Source organism: Oreochromis aureus, linkage group 23, assembly GCF_013358895.1.
Source record: "Oreochromis aureus strain Israel breed Guangdong linkage group 23, ZZ_aureus, whole genome shotgun sequence".
Taxonomy (NCBI): domain Eukaryota; kingdom Metazoa; phylum Chordata; class Actinopteri; order Cichliformes; family Cichlidae; genus Oreochromis; species Oreochromis aureus.
In genome coordinates, this window is record NC_052963.1 from 36,351,939 (window position 1) to 36,376,698 (window position 24,760).

The 24,760-nt window shown below is 42.8% G+C and overlaps 1 protein-coding gene across 1 annotated transcript; it reads left to right on the forward strand.

Moving 5' to 3' along the window:
* Positions 1-1,055: 1,055 nt before the first annotated feature.
* Positions 1,056-24,374, forward strand: LOC116323259. Its single transcript, XM_031743546.2, has 10 exons — positions 1,056-1,186; positions 17,464-18,136; positions 18,251-18,491; positions 18,590-18,663; positions 18,763-18,806; positions 21,502-21,710; positions 22,065-22,300; positions 22,459-22,581; positions 22,796-22,979; positions 24,005-24,374. Exons 2-10 carry the CDS (start codon positions 17,510-17,512, stop codon positions 24,274-24,276), a joined length of 2,010 nt encoding a protein of 669 aa, XP_031599406.1. The 5' UTR covers positions 1,056-1,186; positions 17,464-17,509; the 3' UTR covers positions 24,277-24,374.
* Positions 24,375-24,760: the final 386 nt, after the last annotated feature.

Consider the following 24,760-nt stretch of genomic DNA (forward strand, 5'->3'; position numbering starts at 1 on the left):
GGGTTCCTGGGATTTTACTGACCGTCTTGAATTGAATTGAAAGCCTTTATTGTCATTATACATAATATAACGAGATTAGAAACAGCTCTATAAAAGTGCACATGTGCTTATAGCACATTATAAAAACTATACAATAATTTAACTATACACTTACTATAAATATAAATACACAGTACAGTACTGACAGAGACAGACAGAGAATTGATGATATTTCAGTGCAGATTACTTTTTGTACAAGTTTGAGTTGAGTATGGTGATGGCTTTGGGGAAGAAGCTATCCCTGAGTCTGTTTGTTCTGGCCCTTATGGATCTAAAGCACCTGCCAGAGGGCAGTAGGTTGAAAAGATGGTAGCCTGGCTTGGTAGTGTCCTTTAAAATGTTTCTGGCCCTACTAAGACAACAGGAGTTGTAGACGGCAGACAAGGAGGGCAGGGGGCAGCCAATGATTTTTTGTGCTGTGTTTACCACCCTCTGCAGTCTCTTCTTGTCTGCCTCCGTGCAGCTGGCGTGCCACACTGTCACTGCATAGGTAGGTCACCAGCAGCAGGGTGTTTAGTTGCTCCTTCCTGAGCACCCTTAGGAAGTGTAGCCGCTGCTGCGCTTTCTTGACTAGGGCTTGACTAGTGATGACAGGGGTTAGTGCAATTGGACGGAAGTCATTGAGACTGGTTATGGGTGACTTTTTGGGGATGGGGATGATTATGGTAGATTTCAGGCAGGGTGGAATGACGGCTTGTTCCAGAGACAGGTTGAAGATGTCAGTGAAGACCTGTGCTAGCTGCTCGGCACATGCTTTGAGGACCTTCCCAGGTACTCCATCGGGGCCTGCAGACTTCCTGGGGTTCGCTGCACAGAGTACACGCCTCACATCCTGTCTCTCAAGAGTGAGTGGGGGATTGCTAGAGGCTGGTGTGGGTTGTGGTGGTCTCTGACTTTTAGTTCAGGCCTCTTCCTGCTGACGGGGAGTTTTGGCCTGGTTTTTCACACTGACCTCATCTCTGTGGTTTTAAAGTGAGCATCTGCAGCTGAAACGATCAAACTTCCTGTTTTCGTGATGAAAACCGAGACTCTTCATCACTCAGACTGGCTGTAATCTTGTTTCTCAGAGTTCAAACCCATCACGCCGCACTGAGCTTGTTTTTTAAAAGCTCCTGTAAGAAAGTTTCACCTGAAGAGCTGCTCTCAGGTAAGAACAATTGCTTTACCTGCCGATCTGCTCGTGGCTGAACACGATTCAGAGGGTCTGTGACGGCTTAGTTTGATTTTTAAAGATTTATTCGTTCTGTTTCTGCTGCTGTCAAGAGAGCACTCTGAGATTAATTCTGTTAAGTTAAAGATTTTAATGCTGTTAGGGCTGAGCAGACACAGAGCCTCGACCTCAGCAGTCAGAATTCTGCACTCATAGCATCATTTTATCATTATCATTATTATTTAATTTTCTTTAGCAGGAGAAAGAACAGAGGCATGCACGTGTAGCTGTGACTTTATTAGCTGTGATCTTTTCTTCTTTTATCAAAGTCATAAGCGTGCTGCTTTAAGCAGAAATCCTTTCAGACACGCTGAAGCTGAATTCGCTGCTTCAGCCATATCCAACACGTTCTATCAGATCAGACGGAGCTCCGGCTCCACCTCAGCAGCTTCACTTAACCTCGCTCTCCTTTCTGTTTGTGTTTATTGTTAATGTTAGAGTGACTCTGATTATTGACGATTTTATCAAAGACAAATCCGGATACAGATAATATCACTGTAAACAAAGGCAAATCCTTCTTCTCACATAAAGTCCGGAATAATAATCTTAAATACCTCGTAGTACCTTTGTTACCCTAACAGAGCTGCTATACGCTCAGACTGTCCTCAATTTAAATGATTGTTGTTTAAAACAATGATTTCTCAAACCTGTCAGTCTCGTTTACTCATTCAAATTGACTGCCTTAAAAAAACAACAACAACAAGTGTTACAGTTCTCCTGAAACAGTCATATACAGATAATAACAATAAAACACAGTTCAAAGTGCAGTAATATTCATATTTTCTTTTTTTCTTTCTTAACACTGCTTATCTGAAAATGTAATTTACAGCAGTGGAGGTATCAGCTTGACCGAATTTGTAGAAAATATGTTTAATCTGCACGAACAGGCACAGTTTACATATAAAAGTCAAAAAGTGTGTGAGGGTTTAAAATCGTGTGAACGGACATTTATTGAGTTGTATTCAGACTGTAAAGGTTTGCCAATTCGGTGGAAGACTAGGGGAGACCGGGGATAGTTGTAACATTTTTGACATTTCTGTCTGTAAATTGGAGCTCTTTTAAGGTAGTGGATTCAAAATGTAATGCAAAGTATTTACATGTCTCGGCTATTAAATAGTGCAGCTATTTTCTCTGCAGCACAATTACCCATTGCACGGTATGGTCTCAAACACAAAGAGTGAAATGTTACAATTAACCCCATAGTCTGGGTTAGTTGTAACATATCCTGGGGTGAAATGTAACACAATGAAATAAGGGTACTGACAAAACATTAACATGTAATCTTTGTTTATTCAACACATGAATGCACTTAGAGCCATTTATGTAGCTATGTGTGTGTGTGTGACAGAATGCAGAAATCTAGCTTTTGAACATATTCCAACCCCCCAAAAAAGACAAATTATGGAATTTTCTGCAACTGAATATTTCATTAATTTTGGTTGGTCTTCCTTGAGTTTGGCCTCATTGGCTCAGTGGGCATTATAACCTACAACTCTTGCACCAATTTTGAACATAACAATGAAGCTAAAAAAATGTAGTTGTTCACCAGCATCGCAATTCCATTACTTTTTATCATGGCTTACCTTGGTGTGGTTTGCAAAGTGCTTCAGAAAGATGAGGAAATCTGTTTCTTGCACCCATCCTGATTTATTTCCACTACCAATACTTCCTACTGGTCCATCTCTGACACAGTGGTCTGCATAATGTATGTGTGGGAACACAAACAGTGGAGGAATTGTGTTGCCAATGGCATTAACCGCATATACAAAAGCGACCAGTGAACCTCTCTCTGCTGATGTCGTTGCCCCAACTTGTGTAATATAAGTTAAAGTAATAGTGTGGTAAGTTGTAACATCTGCATTATTGTTACAACTAACCCAGACTGTTGCTGTTACAACTGACCCAGACTCCTATAGCCATGAACTAGCTAACAATACAGCCAACGGCTAAAACATTAGCACTAAAGACCAACACAGAATATATCCCCATAGACATACAAATAACATAATTTAAGTTTGATGAGTTTAACTGCAAAGCACATAATGCTATTAGAAATTGAAATAAAGTAGAAAAACTTACTTTTTGGCATACAAATTACTTTTTTTCGTGTTAAATTGTCTGTGTTTGACAAAATGTGCTGATTTTTCACATGTGATAGCAGAACTGAATTGGGCATGCACAGGATGAGTCACATCATTTGAAACTTAGCCCTGATTGGAGAAATTGGAAGTGTTACAACTGACCCACGTTACAACTATCCCTGGTCTCCCCTACTTTTCTGCCCCAAGCCCAGCATCAGTCTACATACAGAGAAAAACCCAACAATCATATGACCCCCTATGAGCAAGCACTTGGCGACAGTGGGAAGGAAAAAACTCCCTTTTAACAGGAAGAAACCTCCGGCAGAACCAGGCTCAGGGAGGGGCGGCCATCTGCTGTGACCGGTTGGGGTGAGAGAAGGAGACAGGAAAAGGAGTTTCAAGTATTTTATTTGTCCAATACAGGTAACAATGGCACAGTATGACAATGAAATCCTTAGGCTCAGAGTTTCTGTCTTATTTTGTGCTCAGCTCAGATAAAATGTAGATGCTAAAAATGACAGCCTCAGAACTGGCTTCTCTCAAAATGTAAAAGAACCCACACACAACTTTAATCACACTCTGGATCTTGTTTTAACATATGGCATAGAAACAGAACATTTAACAGTGTTTCGTGAAAACCTTCTTTTGTCTGATCATTTCCTAATAACATTTAAATTTACAATAATTGATTACACAGCAGTGGGGAGTAGATTGCATCAGAGAAGATGTGTTTCTGAAAGTGCTGTAACTACGTTTAAGAATATAATCCACCCACTGTTATCATCTTCAATGCCCTGTACTAACACAGAGCAGAGCAGCTACCTAGACCAGGGGTCTGCAACCTTTTACACCCAAAGAGCCACTTGGACCCGGTTTCCACGCAAAAGAAAACACTGGGAGCCGCAAATACTTTTTGACATCTAAAATGAAGATAACACTGTATATATTGTTTTTTACCTTTGTGCTTTGTGTGAACAACTAAGGTGTATTGCTTATGAAATCCATGAAGTGCTACAGAGAAAATTACATTTTATTTACGTAATTAACACATTTTGAACTCTTAAAGAAATATAACAAAAGGAAAGACACCCAGCTGAACTAAAATGATCCATGTAGCAAACAAAAACTGTTGTCAGCCGCCACCCTTATATCGCCTTTGGGCTGTTGGAGCCTTGACCTGACTCTTAAAAATAATTGGAAAAAGCACTATGCTGCTGAAAAATGAAAAATAGATATTTGCAAAATTCTGCCTAAATATGTATTTTACCTGGTTAATGCGTGCGGCGGGGCGTGGTTTGCAGCGCCGCTGCAGGGGAGTGGGACGCACCTGGGCGACACCCGCAATCACGCCTCGCTGCCTTTACGTCTGCGCTATCTGTGCTGTGTTGTTGGTGGTGTATGTCGGGCTGTGAGCTGAAAAGCTACAGCTGGCTGTATGCGTACAGCAACCGTGTGTGAAAAGTGCTCAATAAAGAGATGCTCAAAAGCGTGTTCATGGAAACATCGTCGGGTCTGCTGTGATTTGTTTACAATGGGACTTTGCTCCTGAACCTCTGTGCACAGAGTCCGCAAATCGGGGATATACGAAGTCAGTTTACTCACGGTGTTTGTCTTTAACATAGTTCACGGTGGAGAACAGCTGCTGACATAATGTGGATCCGAAGATCCGTAGGGTTGAAAGTCTCGATAAATGCACGGCGTTTCGGCTTCCGCGAGTGTGACTCTTATTTTGAGCGATGAAAAAATAATAGAATATAATTTTATTTTTATATTTCAAAATCACAACAATCTTCCAATTTAGAACTACGAGTTAAAAAGAACTAACATAAATAAAATACACTTCAGCTAAATACTTCTAATTTATTTTCCCAAACCACGCGGAGCCGCGGTATAAGGACTAAAGAGCCGCATGCGGCTCCGGAGCCGCGGGTTGCCGACCCCTGACCTAGACGCTAGTCCAACAGAGGTCGATTATCTTCTTAATAATTTTACCTCCTCACTACGTATGACTGGATACTGTAGCTCCTGTGAAAAATAGAGCCTCAAATCAGATGTACTGGTATAATTCTCAAACACCTATATATTCAGATAATTAGTTATTCAAAGCGAGACATTTTAAGAAATGAATGATAGAAGAAAAAGCAGCTGTGCAGCGTAAAGACACAGAATAACTCCAGCTTTCTGTCTTTTTTTTATTCTAGCTGAAGTACGGGACAAACTGGGTTCCTTTTCGGCTCAATACGAAACATAATATTTTCTCTGAATACGAGATGATTCTGTTTTTTACGGGACAGTTGGCAACTCTACTAACTAACCTTATGAATAAAATAAAGTTCACTATCAGTAACATCATAGCGGTTCTGGGACCGCGGTCAAGTGAGCCGTCATTTGTGAGCCGCGGTCAAGTCAGCCGCTTCTTCTCCGCCGCATAAATTTCCTTGCGCTTTTACACCAGTCTTTACGGTAGCGCCTTTTCGCTTTATATCCCCATTGAAAGCCTAGACCCGCGCGCACGTGCACGCGCGCAGACAAATTGCAATGGAACAGCCCAATACAACCATCGTGACAGTCTGGTTGCATATTCAAAAATTCATTAAAAATCATTGTTAATAGTTGATGTCCAACTTTCAACACATCCCTCCTCTGGGACACCTACTGTATCTCTGGGCCAAGTTTCAGCCAGATTTACTGTAGAATTCCTCAGATATTAAAGCAAACTTGTATTCAATGCAATACAGTCAATACAATTATGTCAATTTCAAAAATTCATTAAAAATCATCCTTAGTAGTTGAGGTCCCACTTTCAACAGATCCCTCCTCTGGGACACCTACTGTACCTCTGTGCCAAGTTTCAGGCAGATTTACTGTAGAATTCCTCAGAAATTAAAGGACATTTATATTCAATTCAATACAGTCAATACACTACAATTATGTCATTTTCAAAAATTCATTAAAAATCATCCTGAATAGTTGATGTCCAACTGTCAACACATTCTTACTCTGGGATACCTACTGTACCTCTGTGCCAAATTTCATCCAGATTCACTGTAATATTCCTCAGAAATTACAGGAAACTTGTATCCAATGCAATACAGTCAATACAATAGGATTATGTCTATTTCAACAGTTCCTTAAAAATCATCCTGAATAGTTGAGGTCCAACTTTCAACAGATTCTTACTCTGGGACACCTACTGTACCTTTGTGCCAAGTTTCAGCCAGATTTACTGTAAAATTCCTCAGAAATTACAGGAAACTTGTATTCAATGTAATACAGCTTATAAACTATAATTGTGTCAATTTCAAAAATTCATTAAAAATCAGCCTGAATAGTTGAGGTCCAACTTTCAACACATTCTTCCTCTGGGACACCTACTGTACCTGTGGGCCAGGTTTCATCTCAATTCGCTGCATCATTAATTTTTTAATATTGATGGATCAAAAGTGTTGCTGAGAGAGTCATGACAGGGACTATAAAGAGACAGCATATTTCAGCCATATTTGCTTGTCTTCACTGACTCGCTTTGAAATCCAGATTTTAATTTTGGAATATTAGGTGTACTTGTGGTTCCTACAGAATTTTAAGGTTGAACGGGAATCAGAGTCTTCATCTCTCAGGCCTCTCTTCTGTGGATGCAGCTCACATCATTCTGTCCAATACGATAATTTTTAATTCTACAACTGTTTATAACCTGCATAGTTCACATTTCTGTATAGCTGTATATCTCATATTTCTGTATAGTTTTTTTTATTTCATATTCTGTATAGTTTTTCATATTTATACCCTGTTCATAGCCTGTACATAGCTTGTACTCACTACAGCCTGTACATACTTATAGTTATAGCATATTCATAACATACCTTCATACCGTGTACATTGTAACATACCATAATAGACCCATTTCTGTAATATACTTACATACCTATATTATTGCTAATATATATTGTAATATATCTATATCATGGCTAAAGCACTTCTGGATGGAGGCAAACTGCATTTCGTTGCCTTGTACCTGTGACATGTGCAATGACAATAAAGTTGAATTCTATTCTATTCTATTCTATTCTATATTAATTCAGAAGACAAACACCCATCTCTGCTTTTGAGATTAGCATTAAAACCTTCAGTTTTGACAAATAATACAGTTAGAGTGGATCAGGTAACCCTGAATCTTCCCTTATTTGTGCTGCAATAAGCCTAGGCTCTTGCGGGCTTCCCATGATGTATGAATTTTTTCCTTCTTTGCTCGTTCTGTGTTTATACACCTCTCTGCATTTAATCATTAGTTAGTATGGTCGTGTCCAAATTCATGGGCTGCATCCTCCTGAGGCCGCATTTGTAGACCGATTACGCAGCCGACAAATGCGTCCTCCTTTTCCCCGAATTTGAAGGAAGGGTCGGTTGTGTCCTTCGTGGCGGCGGCTACTAAGTTTTAAAATTACTCTTATTAATCTTTCTGGGTCACAAAATACACTTTTAACATATAATGACAGCAAGTGTCATTATTCTAAATAGAGAAACATGGCGGGCAGCAGAAAAAGGAAAAGAAATGGGCAAAAAAGGCAGGGGCGCCGGTTCTTTAAGCGCAGCCCAGCACCCCACCAGCTGCTGCCGAGGCACAGAGTGGTTTCGAACCAGCGACCTCAGCGTGTCACACACGAGCTAGTAGCCTTGGCAGTCTACTCCTGCGCTACCTGTCAAGGCCAAAAATTCTGGACATATTTGGTATATTTATCTTCTATAAACATGCCCCTAGGTGTCCTTCGTGGCCCACCATATCCCAGAATTCATAGCGCGGCCCAGCCAAACTCCAGTTTCCAACAATGGCGGCCGCTACTAAGTTTTAAAATTACTCTTATTAATCTTTCTGGGTCACAAAATACACTTTTAACATATTTTCAGGCGAGAAAGTAGCTGTGTAAACATCAAATATCTGCTCGGTTTATCAAGATATCGCATATTTGCAAAAGTGTGCCGACGTTTTCGGAGACGTCTGTTACCCACCAGCTCGATAGCTAGCCGGGAGCTCCAGGGCCACTGAAGCCGCCGAGAACGGCACAACTCCCGGCACATCATTTTCAGATCACCGCGGACTTTCGCTACTCTGGTTAAACGTAATATATAAGTCACTTAGACAACCTAGAAATGATATTGTTTGGCTTTTTTCAGTGTTTTACTTGTTCGTGAGTAAATCAGTTTGGCTGAGATTAAAGTTATTAGATTAGATTAGATAAAATAAAACTTTATTAATCCCCCGGGTGGGTTCCTGGTTGGTTTTCACACAGCTGACTAAACGTCAAACAGAAAACTGATTAAAAAGAAGTATGAGACGGTGGAGAATTTACGCCAGTGTCCTGTTATAATTTAGATAGCAAGGAGCAGGCGGCCGAGTTTATTCAACTCCACCGAGACAGCGGTGACGCTAACCAGAAGGCTAGACCGTCCAATTTCCCCAGCCATTTACTTCCGGCCTACCCGACCTTCTGAGGACCCGGCCCACGTAGACCGCTCAGGCCGGGTCCTCAGGAGGAGGATGCAGCCCATGAATTTGGACACGACCTATGTATTTCTTGCTCTCTTGCACAGTGTATATGTTGTCCTGTCTCCTTTTCATCAACCTCAGCCAGTCACAGTAGATAGCTGTCTCTCCTTGAGCCTGTTTCTGCCAGATGTTTCTATCTCTTCAAATGGAGTTTTTCCTTCCCACTCTCACTAAATGCTAGCTCATATTGGGTAATTAAATTGTTGTTGTTTTCTTTGTATTATTGTTGTGTTTTTACCCAGCAACATAAAGTGTCTTTAGGCGACTGCTTTTGTGATTTGGTGCTAAATACATAACATTTAACTGCTAACGCCGGAATTAATTAAATTGTATAAATTCAAATTATATATTCATTGTGACATACTCCTTGTCTTTTGAAATACTTTATTTTCTGTTTTTGGACACTTTTTAAAACAACATTCAATATTACAGGAACAGAAGCTCTTCTATTTCATGAACTACCAAACTTACTGGTAGTAACACACACTGCAACTTGGAAACACCAGGGAACACTTAATTAAGGCACAATACACAATATATAGGTGAATTGATTTTGCCTCTTCACCACATATGACACTGGATACTGTAGCTCCTGTGAAAAATAAGGCCTCAAATCAGAAGTACTTGACCCCGTGGTATAATTCTCAAACACGTAGCCTAAAGCAGATAACTCGTTTGTGTGTGTTTGATCAGTTGAAGTCTTTGTTGTGGTGCCTCCCTGCTGCTGCGGAGTCGGGGCGGTCTGCTTCTCCCCACCGCAGGGAAAAGGGTAACACCACCTGGGTCTGGGTGCAGTTTCCCCCTCCAGGGGCAAAGGTACCTAGACCCGGTTCTTAGAGTATGCTTGGGGAGTGTGATTGTGTGTACAGCATCTCTTTATGTCTGTCTCCACGTTGGTTGAGTGTGGAGTAATTGCTTATGAGAGCATGAGGGTGGGAATGGATGTTTGTATCTGTGTGTGCCTGTATGTCTGTGTCTATATGTCAGGTTGGGTATCAGACGCCACCTCTCTGGGGACATCTCAGGCCCTCCAACGTTTGGAGGCCTATCTCACCCCACCACCTTCCCTGCCGGTGGCGGATGCCCTCAGACATCGGTGCGTTGGTGGTTCTTTGTGTCCGGGGATGGGTGCCCAGGCACACACCGGCTCACTCCTTGGTGGCTGCTTATCGGGGCCTGGAGCCTGGGGCTCGCTCGGGCCACTTCGGGGGTGGGGTGCCCTCGGCCTCTCGGCCTGGGGCTCGGTCACTCGGGCACAGCTGGCTGCCGGCGGAGCTCACGGGCACGTCACTGCAACCCCCCCTGGCTTCTGCTCCGCGGCTGCTGAGTGACCCCTCATCTGGGACTCTCCTCAGCTCTTTTCGGGATAGTGGCGTGGCTGCCCCTCTGTTGGTCTTCCTTGGTCTCTTGTGTTCTGGGGGCCTCTGGATGTCTGGAGTTTTGATCTCCTCCATACCTGCTTCATGCCCTGGAGAACGGGGCAGTGGCCCCCCACACCCTCTAGCAGATCATTACATGAAGGAACCTTTTAAAAAACACGCACGTCCATGCTCACAGGTGTACACATGGGTGATCACACACACAAACTACACCCTTTTTGACTCCTACCTCAAAGCACACTGTGCGCTGTCGATCTTACGTGCTGCACAATAATGTTTAATATTTAGTATTTACTGTCATATTCCCATATATCATTGTGATGTTGTTTATTTTATTACTCTCGTTTTCTTCTGCTTGTTTTCTTTTTTCTTTCTCAACAGGTGATCCAGGTGATCGATATATGTATTTTTTGTCTGCTTATTCTGTTGGTTTTTGTTTTTTGCCCTTTTTCCCCGTCCCTCTTCTCAGCTGTTTTTCTTTCCCTCGTTCTTTCTCCCCTATCTTTCCTCCAGTCAAGTCTATCCCGTATTCAGCAAGTGAAAATAAAATAAACAATAAAAGGTAAAAAAAAAAAGAAAAAAGAAAAGAAAAAAAGAAGTAGTCTTTGTTGTGGAGTCTGACAGCAGTAGGGAGGAAAGACCTGCAAAATCTCTCTGTCCCACACCGTGGGTGCCGCAGCCTGCCACTGAAGGAGCTGTTCAGTGCTGTTAGAGTTTCCTGCATGGGGTGGGAGGGATGAAAGCTTAGCCACCATTCTCCTGTCACTCACCACCTCCACTGGGTCCAGAGGGCATCCTAGAACAGAGCTGGCCCTGCGGATCAGCCTGTTCAGTCTCTTCCTGTCCCCAGCAGAGATGCTGCCGCCCCAGCAGACCACACCATAAAAGATGGCTGCAAAACATGCTGTAGGTATTACAGGTACTGTGCTGCAGTGGTTTGTATCATATCTATCTAATAGACTCCAATTTGTTCATGTAAATGGAGAGTCTTCTTCACATGCTGAGGTTAATTATGGAGTTATACAGGGTTCAGTGCTAGGACCAATTCTATTTACATTATACATGCTTCCCCTAGGCAGTATCATTAGAAGACATAGCATAAATTTTCACTGCTATGCTGATGACACCCAGCTCTATCTGTCCATGAAGCCAGATAACAAACACCATTTAGTTAAACTGCAGGAATGTCTTACAGACATAAAGACCTGGATGGCCGCTAACTTTCTGCTTCTTAATTCAGATCAAACTGAGGTTATTGTACTCGGCCCTGAAAATCTTAGAAATATGGTATCTAACCAGATTCTTACTCTGGATGGCATTATCTTGGCCTCCAGTAACACTGTGAGGAACCTTGGAGTCATTTTTGACCAGGATATGTCCTTCAATGCACATATTAAACAAATATGTAGGACTGCTTTTTTCTATTTGTGCAACATCTCTTAAATTAGAAATATCCCGTCTCAGAGTGATGCTGAAAAACTAGTTCATGCATTCATTACTTCCAGGCTGGACTACTGTAATTCATTATTATCAGGAAGTCCTAAAAACTCCCTGAAAAGCCTTCAGTTAATCCAAAATGCTGCAGCAAGAGTACTGACAGGGACTGGAAAGAGAGAGCAGATTTCTCCTATACAGGGAGTGCAGAATTATTAGGCAAGTTGTATTTTTGAGGAACAATTTTATTATTGAACAACAACCATGTTCTCAATGAACCCAAAAAACTCATTAATATCAAAGCTGAATGTTTTTGGAAGTAGTTTTTAGTTTTAGCTATTTTAGGGGGATATCTGTGTGTGCAGGTGACTATTACTGTGCATAATTATTAGGCAATGTAGATCATTGGTTAAATGATCACCGAGCAATATTGGTTTATGCAGACCTGCCATAACTGTGGGGGACTAGTCCAACCGGAATAGTATGGTGGGGGGAGTTTTGTTCTTCCGGTACGGCCAGTGTGTGTTACCGTGTGCTGGTGTACGCATTAAAAAGTTTTATAGCGGCCTAACATCGGGAGTGATTATTGGCTCGTCGCATTACACGAGAGTGTTACAGGCAACTTAACAAAAAACAAATATATACCCATTTCAATTATTTATTTTTACCAGTGAAACCAATATAACATCTCCACATTCACAAATATACATTTCTGACATTCAAAAACAAATCAGCGACCAATATAGCCACCTTTCTTTGCAAGGACACTCAAAAGCCTGCCATCCATGGATTCTGTCAGTGTTTTGATCTGTTCACCATCAACATTGCGTGCAGCAGCAACCACAGCCTCCCAGACACTGTTCAGAGAGGTGTACTGTTTTCCCTCCTTGTAAATCTCACATTTGATGATGGACCACAGGTTCTCAATGGGGTTCAGATCAGGTGAACAAGGAGGCCATGTCATTAGTTTTTCTTCTTTTATACCCTTTCTTGCCAGCCACGCTGTGGAGTACTTGGATGCGTGTGATGGAGCATTGTCCTGCATGAAAATCATGTTTTTCTTGAAGGATGCAGACTTCTTCCTGTATCACTGCTTGAAGAAGGTGTCTTCCAGAAACTGGCAGTAGGACTGGGAGTTGAGCTTGATTCCATCCTCAACCCGAAAAGGCCCCACAAGCTCATCTTTGATGATACCAGCCCAAACCAGTACTCCACCTCCACCTTGCTGGCGTCTGAGTCGGACTGGAGCTCTCTGCCCTTTACCAATCCAGCCACGGGCCCATCCATCTGGCCCATCAAGACTCACTCTCATTTCATCAGTCCATAAAACCTTAGAAAAATCAGTCTTGAGATATTTCTTGGCCCAGTTTTGACGTTTCAGCTTGTGTGTCTTGTTCAGTGGTGGTCGTCTTTCAGCCTTTCTTACCTTGGCCATGTCTCTGAGTATTGCACATCTTGTGCTTTTGGGCACTCCAGTGATGTTGCAGCTCTGAAATATGGCCAAACTCGTTATTTATATATTTTCATTATTTTCTGTATTTCAAAGTGTAAATTAAGCTTGTTTGGTTATATTTTTTATTGCATTCTTGTAATTTTTCATGCTTGTACTTTTAATACACTTTTGATAACATGAAAATAAATTCTGAGAGATACCTGCATTTTTCAATACAAAATTCACAGATATTTTCAAAATTGATTCGGCATGCAGTGTTACATTGGTAAAGTATAATATATTGCATTAGAAACTTTCACAGGATCAGTACTGGACTATATCAAGTTCTGTATTGCAAATGTGACTGTGGACAAAAGCATTCGGGTTTTCTCAAACCAAAAACCCTAGATGACCAGCGAGGTCTGCACACTCCTCAAAGCCCACGATGCCAACTTTAGGTCTGTTGACAGAGCTCTGTACAGGTCTGCTCGAGCTGACCTGAAAAGGGGTCCCACCTGTCCAGCAACAACACACGAGAGGTGTGGCAGGGAATAATAAACATCATAAACCACAGAGGCAGAACTGTGAAAACAGAAAACCTGAGTGTGCAGCTAGCAGAGGAAATAAACAGCTTCTTCGCCCGCTTTGAAACACCACAAGAGCAGCATTCATCTGCCTCAACCCTGCTCCCATCCTCATCCTCACCTGGTTCCTGCACTGCTCCACTCACTGTAACGGAGCACGATATCAGATGTGTGTTCCTAGCAGTGAACCCCAGGAAGGCAGCCGGTCCAGACGGAATACGTGGTAAAGTGCTAAGAGCATGTGCCCACCAGCTCACCCTCATCTTCACCAGAATCTTCAACCTCTCACTGGATGAAGCAGCCATCCCATCCTGTCTAAAATCACCCACAATCATCCCAGTGCCAAAGAAGTCTCCCATCACCAGCCTGAACTATTATTGCCCTGTGGCCCTCACATCAGTAATCATGAAATGCTTTGAGAGACTAGTCCTTCAGCACACCAAGGATTACCTCCCCCCAGAATTCGACCCCCACCAGTTTGCATACCGCGCAAACAGATCCACAGAAGACGCCATCACCCTCCACTCGGTGCTGAGTCACCTAGAACAGCGGCAGAGCTACGTCAGAATGCTCTTCGTGGACTACAGCTCAGCCTTTAATGCAATCATCCCGGACATCCTCTGCTGACCTTCCACCACTCGCCCATTGAGAGCCTGTTAAGTTATTGCATCACAGTATGGTACGGCAGCTGCACTAAGGCGGATAGAGCCAGCCCCCCAGCATGTTTGCAATGAGTAGGAGATGCTCTGTATCTCACTGTACAAGTGTATAGTGACAAAGGTATTCGATTCTATTCTAAAAATTGCTATAAACAGAGGAACCCAAACTGATGAAAAATGGCGAATATTTTTTTTCAAATGACTATTTTTAGTGGATTTTTGATATAGAAGCAGAATGACAGAATGTTAAAAGAAGTTACTTTTAGTCACTCTAAGCTGGGCATTGCATTCTCTGGCTGTTCAAAGCCATGGAACTTTAGACTTTCCAAGCAAATAATGATGGCCATACTGATGTTCATTTCAGTACATTTTACTTTATGTTCATTTTCATTTTTATGATGTTTCTATTTTTACATAATTCCTCCCACATAGCAAAATTGGTATGGCCCGGATCTGTCCCACACAATGTGCTTACACATGGCCCGTGTACCGCAAAGAATGACGGCCCTTTGGTGGCCCAGATCTGGTTTACCAGAGGTGGCCCACACATGGGCCAGCACAAGGCCAGTTGCAGACACCCTGCTGGCCCTGTGCTGGCCCAGAACACTTTCAGCTCTGGCCCCAGATGTCAGCCTAATGTGTACCTTAATTAAGCCATGTAATAACAACATGTGCTGGAACATAATAGTGCAAAAGTAACATGACAAAACTCTGTTCAGACAGTGAATGGACTGATTCTTATATAGCGCTTTTTTTACACTCCCATATTACTCAAAGTGCTCTATACAACATGTCACATTCACACACTTTCTCTAAACTGAGTGTTTCCTAACTGCATTCACACTCTTGACACACAGACTGGAGAAGCCAGGGATCGAACCACCAACCTTCCGATCAGTAGGTAGGTGACCTGCCCTACCTCCTGAGCTACAGCTACCAGGTGGTAAACATGAGTAAACCCTCACTATGTTTTGGATAAAGTGTACACTCACAAACTTGACAAACCTGCATTTGAAACGTTGGCTACCATAGCAGTATAGTATTGCAACATGGCATTTGGATCTTCTAACTAAAACAGGAACATAAATAGTGCCATCATTGCCAGACCTGGCCCACATCTGGTTGACATACACCCTGCCATGGCACCAGTCAGTCAGAAGTGCCAGCTTGATGCCGGATCCGGGCCAGACCTGTTTTCTATGAGCCTGGGCCACATACAGCGAACCACAATCAGGCCAGATATAGCATGCCATCACATAAACAGTGTCATCTACGGCAAGCCTGGCCCATATCTGGATGACATACCACTTACCATGGCAGAAGTCAGCCAGCAGTGCCGGCTTGACACCAGATCCAGGCAAGACCCGTCTGCTATGTGGGATGACTTGTTCTTTTGGTGTTTTAGTTGTGGATTATGTTTGGGCTGTGTCTCTTGCCCTTTCAGTATAGTATTGTTTTCTTGTGCTTCTAAGTGTCCCTTTGTTTCCACTATGTTTCTTTTTAGGTTATGTAGTATGGGTTAGGGATATTTTGTATGTTGTTTTTGTTTAATAAAACCGCTTTTTGGATTATTCCCTGATGTGCCTGAGTTCTGTTATTTAGTGTCACTTTGAAAGGCACACAGCCAGCCTTGACAAATAATTGTTCTTTCAATTTTTGATAAAGATTACAGCGGATTGAGATGTAACTTGGCCCAGAGGTACAGTAGGTCGCCCAGAGGAAGACGGTGTTGAAAGCTGGATAGCAACTATTCAGGATGATTTTTAATGAATATTTGAAATAGACATAATTATAGTTTATTAACTGTATTAACTGTATTAACTGTACTTGTATTGGATATAGGTTTCCTGTAATTTCTGAGGAATATTACAGTGAATCTGGATTAAATTTGGCCCAGAAGTACCGTAGGTATCCCAGAGTAAGAATGTGTTGACAGTTGGACAACTATTCAGGATGATTTTTAATGAATTTTTAAAGTTGACATAATTGTAGTGTATTGACTGTATTGAATTGAATACAAGTTTCCTTTAATATCTGAGGAATTCTACAGTAAATCTGGCTGAAACTTGGAACACAGGTACAGTAGGTGTCCCAGATGAGGAATGTGTTGAAAGTGGGACCTCAACTACTAAGGATGATTTTTAATGAATTTTTGAAATTTACATAATTCTATTGTATTGACTGTATTGTATTGAATACAAGTGTCCTTTAATATCTGAGGAATTCTACAGTAAATCTGCCTGAAACTTGGCACAGAGGTACAGTAGGTGTCCCAGAGGAGGGGAGTGTTGAAAGTGGGACCTCAACTACTCAGGATGATTTTTAATGAATTTTTGAATATGCAACCAGACTGTCACTTTGGTTGTATTGGGCTGTTCCATTGCAATTTGTGTGCGCGCGTGCACGTGCGCGCGGGTCTAGGCTTTCAATCGGGAAAGCGAAAAGGTGCTACCGTAAAGACTGGTGTAAAAGCGCAAGGAAATTTATGCGGCGGATAAGAAGCGGCTCACTTGACCCCGGTCACACCCAGCTGTATGGAAACTCCGTCATGCTAGCTAACACGCAGTACGAGGTATTGTAACTGACTGTAAAAGGCTGGCACAACGAAAATAAACTACACCTAAACTTGGTTTATATCTGACCCAGATAAACTGCAGGTCATAACTTCTTACCTGAAGATCAGTTCACCTGACACTCAGCGACCGTCTCGGGTCTCTCCTCCTCCTGCCTCCCCTTTCCCTCATTCACCTGCTGGCCTCTGTGGAAACTCCGCCATAGCCACCACCAAACAACTGAGTTATTTTTACACATAGGCCAGCATCTGGCCAATCCACCACCTTTCATTGTTTATACCGTTACAAAAGAAAAAACAAAAAACAAAAAAATCATCGGCCCATAAAAACGAAAAATCACCATCGGCCCACCTGACAAATACCTGGTATGCCCGATGGCCAGTCCAGCTATGGCTCTGCACACCTGTTTACCTTACAATATAAATCCCCTCGAGGCAATTATTGTTGTTATTTGGCACTGTATAAATAAAATGAAACGGAATTGAACTGATTTGGAAGGGGTTTTTGTTGCCTCTTTGCTTGTCTTGCAGGAGTTCTCTTGGCATATCAGTCAAAGCTGAGGGCACATACTAAGTCATGGGTGACATGCTGGAGACAGTTCAGGTTTGGGACTCACCCAATACCCCAGTGGAGGAGGGTAAGGAGGATGTACTGCTGCGGGAGCTCTCGAAGCTACCAATTGTGGAGCTCTGGAGGATCCAGTGGGGTCTCAGTCAGTCAGCCCTGCTGCAGGACTTCCCCCCCATCCCCCCACGCTGGCTGCGGTCTGCTGATGCCTGCAGCACCGCCAAAACCATGATGAGGTGTTACCAGGAGGACAGAGCGCCAGCGGTGTTGGCCGCAGTCCAGACTCTAATCGGCGGAAATCATCAGGTTCGCCCTGTACGCTTCACCATGATCCCCCTAAGACCTGAATTAGATCTAAAACCTGTCCAGGGCTTTGTGAAGACTCAGCGGCGGAAGCTTATCAGCAGGATCCAGAGACCCGGCCCCATCCTGGAAGCCCTGCAATGCTGCAGGATCTTCAACACCTCAGAAAGGGAGGCCATCGCCATCTACGGAGCTTGCAAGGACAGGAACCGGGCTCTGGTAGACCTGCTCCTCAGGAAGGGGGAGGAAGCTCAGAAAGTGTTCTACCATGCCCTTGGTCAATCAGAACCCTTCTTACTGCAGGAGCTGGAAGAGGATCACATCAGGGGCAAGGTTTGTTTTTGTCACCTGTCAGTTTCAGCAAGGCTCAGAGGGAATGTCAGGTCTGAAGACCAGCAATTCACCTTGATCCGTGATGTCACCAGCTGTCCTATTTTTTTTCCCCAGAATGCCTCAGACTCAGTTGTCATCATGGAGATGTTGGAGTTTCTGGTCACAGATGAGCTCAAGTGTTTCCAGTGGTTGGTCAACAAATACATGACTGCAGAAAGTCACTCTCCTATTGGTGGAGAGCAGTTGGAACACGCAGACAGACGGACGACGTGGAGACTTCTAGAAAAACTCTTTGGATCCAATCGGGCAGAACGTGTTGCCATGGAGATCCTGATGAAGATCGTGCCAATGCTGTGTATTTATGCAAAATCTGTGCTAAGCTAAGCTACACTTGACTCGATATTTATCAGAAAGGATGTAATCATGTGATGTGATGATGTCATCTTTCTGCAGGTCTCTATTTTCAAGCAGAAGCAGTGACATCACTGACCTACTCTGACATCAGGTTGGAGACAAATACACCACAGGTAAGTTGTGTCACTATGATGTCACTGATGTGCTAATTGTTGATTTTTTCATCAGTCCAGTTTTTTAATCAACCTTTTTTTACCTGTTGGTCTGTGCAGGTTGAGATTACACCTGAGGTCAGCGAGGATGGGAGCATATTCAGGTAACACAGGGTTGTTGGCTGATGTGGTTTAATGGAGGGTTATGGCAGATCTGGTGCTATGCTGCTGTTGACCCCGCTCTTGATGTTGTGACCTCGAGTTACGTTTGTGGTGTTTGATGTGTTTTTATTTGTAAGTTCTTGTGAGGCAGTTTGTCAGACCCAACACATACTGACGTTATCACCAAATCACACGAGTTCATCAATACCACCTTACCCTAAAGTGGAAGTATTCACAGTGCGTCACTTGTTCCACACTGTCATGTTGTCTTGTCATGTTACAGCCTTATTCTAAAATGGATTAAATTCAGTTTTTCACCTCAAAATATTTCTCAGCAGCAGAAACAGGGTAACTAGTGACGGTCAAGGGAAAGATTAATGCAGCAATGTACAGAGACATCTTTGATGATAACCTGCTCCAGAGTGCTCTGGACCTTGGACTGGGGCGACGGTTCCAACAGGACAGTGACTCTAAGCACACAGCCAAGATAACAAAGGAGTGGCTGGGGACCACTCTGAAGTGACCCAGCAAGAGCCAAGACTTGAACCTGACTGAACATCTCTGGAGAGATCTGAAAATCGCCGAGTACCAACGGTCCCCATCAAACCTCTTGGAGCTTTTCACTTTGTCATTTTGAGGTATTCCCCAAGAGGTTAATTCTGTTCATCTGGACGTAGCGTTTTCAGTGAGAGAAATGTTTCATCACTTCTTTTTCTTCTTCTTCAAACTGAAAAAGTCACTTGGATGACTGACGAAACGTTTCTCCCACTGAAAACGCTATGTCCAAATGAACAGAATCAACCTTTTGAGATTTATTTACCTGGATGATTGAGCATGCATCAAGACATTATGGGGTATTCTCTGTAGAATTTTGAGGTGAAATGAATTTAATCCATTTTGGAATTAAATTAAATTAAATTCAGTTTCACTTGTACACCACCAAATCGCAACAACAGTTACCTCGAGGTGCTTTATTTTGTAAGGTAAAGGCCTTACAATAACACAGAGAAACCCCAACAACTATATGATCCCCTATGAGCAAGCACTTGGCGACAGTGGGAAGGAAAAACTCCCTTTTAACAGGAAGAAACCTCCAGCAGAACGAGGTTCAGGGAGGGGCCATCTGATGCGACCGGTTGGGGGTGAGGGGAGGAATACAGTACAAAACACACAGTGTGGAAGAGAGCCAGTCTTGTTGATGATCTCAATGAGTCTAGTCTCTGTCTAGTCTTCTAGTTTGCATCACATCCCTATAGGAGCATTCAGTTGAGCGATTTTATACTATGGTTTGTTCTTTCTACCTCGTTGCCTCGTTCTTTTGAGTCGGCTACGACATGTAGGGGATGAGCGATTGTGAAAAGAGCAGGCTGGTTTTCGGAGTGGCTGGTCATGTGTCAAGCAAATCTTCACCCTCCGCATGATTGTTGAACAAACATTGGAATACCAAAGGAAGATTTCTATCAATTTTATCGATTTCAAGAAGGCTTTTGACAGCGTCCACCGGCTGACTATGGGCTATCCTACATCACTATGGAGTCCCCCAGCAGTTTGCAGACGCCCTTCGTGGTCTGTACTCCAACTCCCACTGCTGTGTCCGGATGGTTGACGGCTGCATGGGTCGCGGGGGGCTCCAGCACCCCCCGTGACCCTGGTTCTTATCTATATATGATCCTGGGTCGCGGGGGGCTCCAGCACCCCCCGTGACCCTGGTTCTTATCTATATATGATCCCCCAGTTCTACAAGCTCTTTGTTCTCACCCTCCGTCTCCTTTTCAATTCTTTCACTTCTTCACTTCTATGTAGTACATAGGGATCTGCCAGGCCCGGGAGCCGCTGCAGGTTCCCTTTGAGGCCTTCCCCAAACTGCAGCTCAATTTATGTTTAAGCCATTCACCTCTATCTACTAAAATTCTGTCAAACCTAAAATGAGGACGTGGGCTTTAAAGCCTCCCAACAAATAATGACTGTGGTTTCATCCTTCTTTAGTTCTTTATGTATTAAGTATTTATCTATGCACCTTTCTACAAATTTTCTACAAATGCCATCACTGGGGCCATATATATTTATAAAATGTATTTTTTGTTATAGGATATCAACTTGAACCATATTGTACCTTCCCTATGGATCTTTGATGAGCTTTGGAGTTTGAAATAGTGACATGGCCATCTTGTAGTCAGCATTTTTTATGTCTGATGTGGTCGAATGTGTTTCTTGTATGAAGACAATCTTAGATTTATTTAGACTCACTAATGATTAAATGCAGAGTGGTGTATAAACACATAGTGAGCAAACCCCCAGATAGGTTGAACAGATTTAAGATTGAAGCATTAGTTAATGGCAGGACTTCATTGATGAGTCTTGTAGGAATGGGGTCTAAAAGACTCATTGATGGTTTGAAGGAAGTAATCACTGAAGTTAACTCAGAAAGATCAATTGGAGAAAATACTATAAACAAATATTTTTTGGCCATTTTCAACTTTATTAGAAAGCTCAGTGAAGAAACGACAGGAAAGCGTGGGCAGAGAGAGAAGGGGGAAGACATGCAGCAAAGGGCTGTATAATACAATTTAAGGCTGTAACATCACATCATGTGGAACAAGTGAAGTGGTGTGAACACTGTCTAGATGCTCTGAATATCACCTCACAGTTAAGAGCTAACAAATCAACAGTGATGCTTCCATGTTTCCATGTTGCCAGGTTGCGCTGCCAGCAGCCCGGTGTGTTCAGGTGCAGTCTGACAGGCCTGGTGTTGGAGGGATTTGGTGACGTGGTGTACGAGATGGTTCCCTGGGATGTGGACTTCCTGTCCTCTAAAGGGCTGCAGGTGGCAGGAGCTCTGTTCAGGTTCCACCTGCTGACTGGGAGCTTCCAGCGACTCCACCTGCCGCATTGCCAGCTACTCTCAGGTCACTAATTGTTTCTTTGACACGTTTACTGCCAGTTACATGTCACAGTCCCACCATGAGGTCAAACTTCACATTCACATCCACGTTTACTGGCCTTGCAGCAGATAATTAATGAGCGTACTCATGACTGCAAACAGAAACTGCAGAAGAAATCATCCTCGCCTGATGTTTTGGAGGAAAGAAAAGTACTTTCTGATCTTGTTTAATCCTCTGAGTCCGAGACTTTGGAGAGAAATTTAGATTTACATTTTGTGTTTGGCTCATTCCAGGGTTACCATGTCAGACACGTCTGAATTGCCATCGCTGGCTGACGTTTGTTGATGGTCTCTGGATGAATGTTTTTCTATCTTGCAGATGGTGGTCGGCACTTCCTATCTGTAGCTCATGTCACTGGGGACTGTGTGGATTTTATCACTCCAGGTCAGGTGACCGATAGTCATGTGACAGTTGATATCTCAGGCTTCTCGTGCTTTGGTCTGGTGACACCAGCGCCCAGTGACCAGATTGCTGGCCTGGTGTTGATCTTCTCTCAACCCACTAATTCCACACTGTTCATCCTGCTGCTGCCCAGGAATGTCTGCCTCACTCAGGTAAGCAGACCCTGCCTGAAGGGTCCTTACAATATCCATGAAAAGTGCAGTGTAAGGTTTGAATTTCAAATGATTTATGTTTGAAATGATATCCTCTGACACCTGTAACAAATACCTGAATTAGTCTTTGTGACTCTGACTGATCACCTGATGTGCAGGTGAGAAAGGAGTGGAAGCGACGGATTGGGGCTGAGTACATCGAAGCTATTCCTGACTGCGAACTGATCCCAAATCACACATACAAACTGATCGGAGAGCCCGTCACAGTCATCCAGCCAGAGGTGTGTCACGCTGCTACTGCTCTCACCTGTCAACACCTGATGATTTGCTTTCTCTTTGTTTACCATTGCCATGGTGAATCCTCGAATTGGAACTCCATCAGCTGTTCAGAAACAAAAAGCTGAGTTTTTTGAAGCTGCTTCCTGATCAGAGCCTTGATCTTAATTTTTACACACACACTCTCATGAAGCTCATTTGTTGTTTTTATCATTTCAGACATCAAAGTTCGTGAACTTCAGAGACTACAACAACTTCCTGCCGTCATTCCAGGTGCAGCTGAAGGCTGGAGCCACACAAGTGAGGCTGCAGCTCAGGAGTCATGTGGCTGGATCCCGTCTGATTGGCTGGCTGTTTGGCAACAAAGAGTGTGAGGTCTGGGCCCGAGTCATCCAGCTGAAAGGTAATTCACACTACATGTGACCTTCTTTTACCTGTGTGACTGTAGTTGATTCATAGTCAAACTGAAAACACATCATGGTTCTTGAAAATGTGAGACTTTATCATGGAGGCTCGTGAACCTGTAGCTTCTCTTTGTTTCAACCAGACATCTCCATTGAACGTTTGCCTGTTCTGACCAGTGTTTTTTTCCTGCCTCCCAGTTTGTGTTCATGCGTCTGAATCCTGTCCTTTAATTGGCTGGTGTCCAGCAGTTTCAGACTGCTGCACCCCGACATGCTTTTTGTCCTTTAGAGGCTTTAATCAAACCAAACTTACTGACTCTTTCATCAGCTAATCAGAAATCCAGCTGTTCCACCTGAGAAACGTTTATCAGGTACAGTGATAATATAAAATTTATTAATGAGTCCTTTAATTAATAACTGTAGTTTCAAACATTTCTGATGAATTAACCTGAATAGTCTGTTTAATCCAGAGTGACCTCAGATCTTTGAGTGTGTTCACATAGACAGATCTTACTACAGTATGAACGTCAGAATCAGAATCCTTTATTAATCCCTGAGGAAATTAAATAATACAATATATTACAAAGTTACAGAATATAAAAAATAGCATTAATATATACAAATAGCTCAATTATAAATATCCAGAATCTTACAAAGGTTAAAAGTATATGATTGACATTTTACCCTAAACTGTAAAATTTGGTTATTTGTTATTTTACTGTAGGGGATGTGCAAAATGGTGTACTGTGCATTAGTTGGATGTGATATCCACAGGGAGGAATGATTTCCTGTGTCATTCAATGGTGCATTATGGGTAATCTCAGTCTCTCACTAAGCGTGCTCCTGTGACTGGCCAGCACGTCATGAAGTGGGTGGGAGGTATTGTCCAGCATTGTCTTTATCTTGGCCTCTTCGACACCATCTTAAGGGAGTACAGCTCCATCACCACAACATTAACGGTCTTGCAGATCAGTTTATGTGTGTGGATCCGGTCTGATCTGTGTTCCGGTCTCTCCCATCTCAGTGAAGGTGCTGGACTTGCAGGAGGAAGATATGACCCTGCAGCTGCTGCAGATGCTGAACTGTCTCGGTTCAGAGGATCTGAAAACCTTCCAGCGCTTCCTGAGTCTCCGGACTGACCCGATCTCCGTCAGCCGACTAGAGGCCGCAGACAGAGCCAGAACTGTTGACCTCATGGTCCAGAAGTACCACGCTGAGGGAGCCAAGGAGGTAACCGAGGAGATCCTGAGTAAGATGAACTATAACCAGCTGGCAGCTGCTCTCAACAAGAGCTGATCAATCAGAAAACAGATGTTTAAAAAAAAAAAATATTTATATGATTATTAAATGTTTATAATTCTCTGTGTGAACAAGGTTTAGTGGTTTATTTTTACAACAAGCACCTGTTTCAATATTTGAGATGAAATCATCTAAAATATTTTTTCTTAAATAAAAAGAGAGAAACTCTTAAAGTGACAACAACCACATTTCTGTTTGAATTTCCAAAAATGTCACACGATCAAGAACAGGAACACTGATTGCATTACAACTCCCCAAAACTAACAGGTCCGCGAACACCTCATCAGGAAACGAGGTGTAAAATCTCACCTGTAGATGTCAGCAGATTGTGTTTTTTTTCTGATCACATTAAGTAACTATGACAGTATTGCAAATAACTTGGTTATGCACATTTTTGTGTGTTAGAGCCCCAACTTCATTTCAGGAGATGAGACTTGAGGTGAGGAGAAAGAGGATTAGGTTTTATTAAGATCGTGGTGGT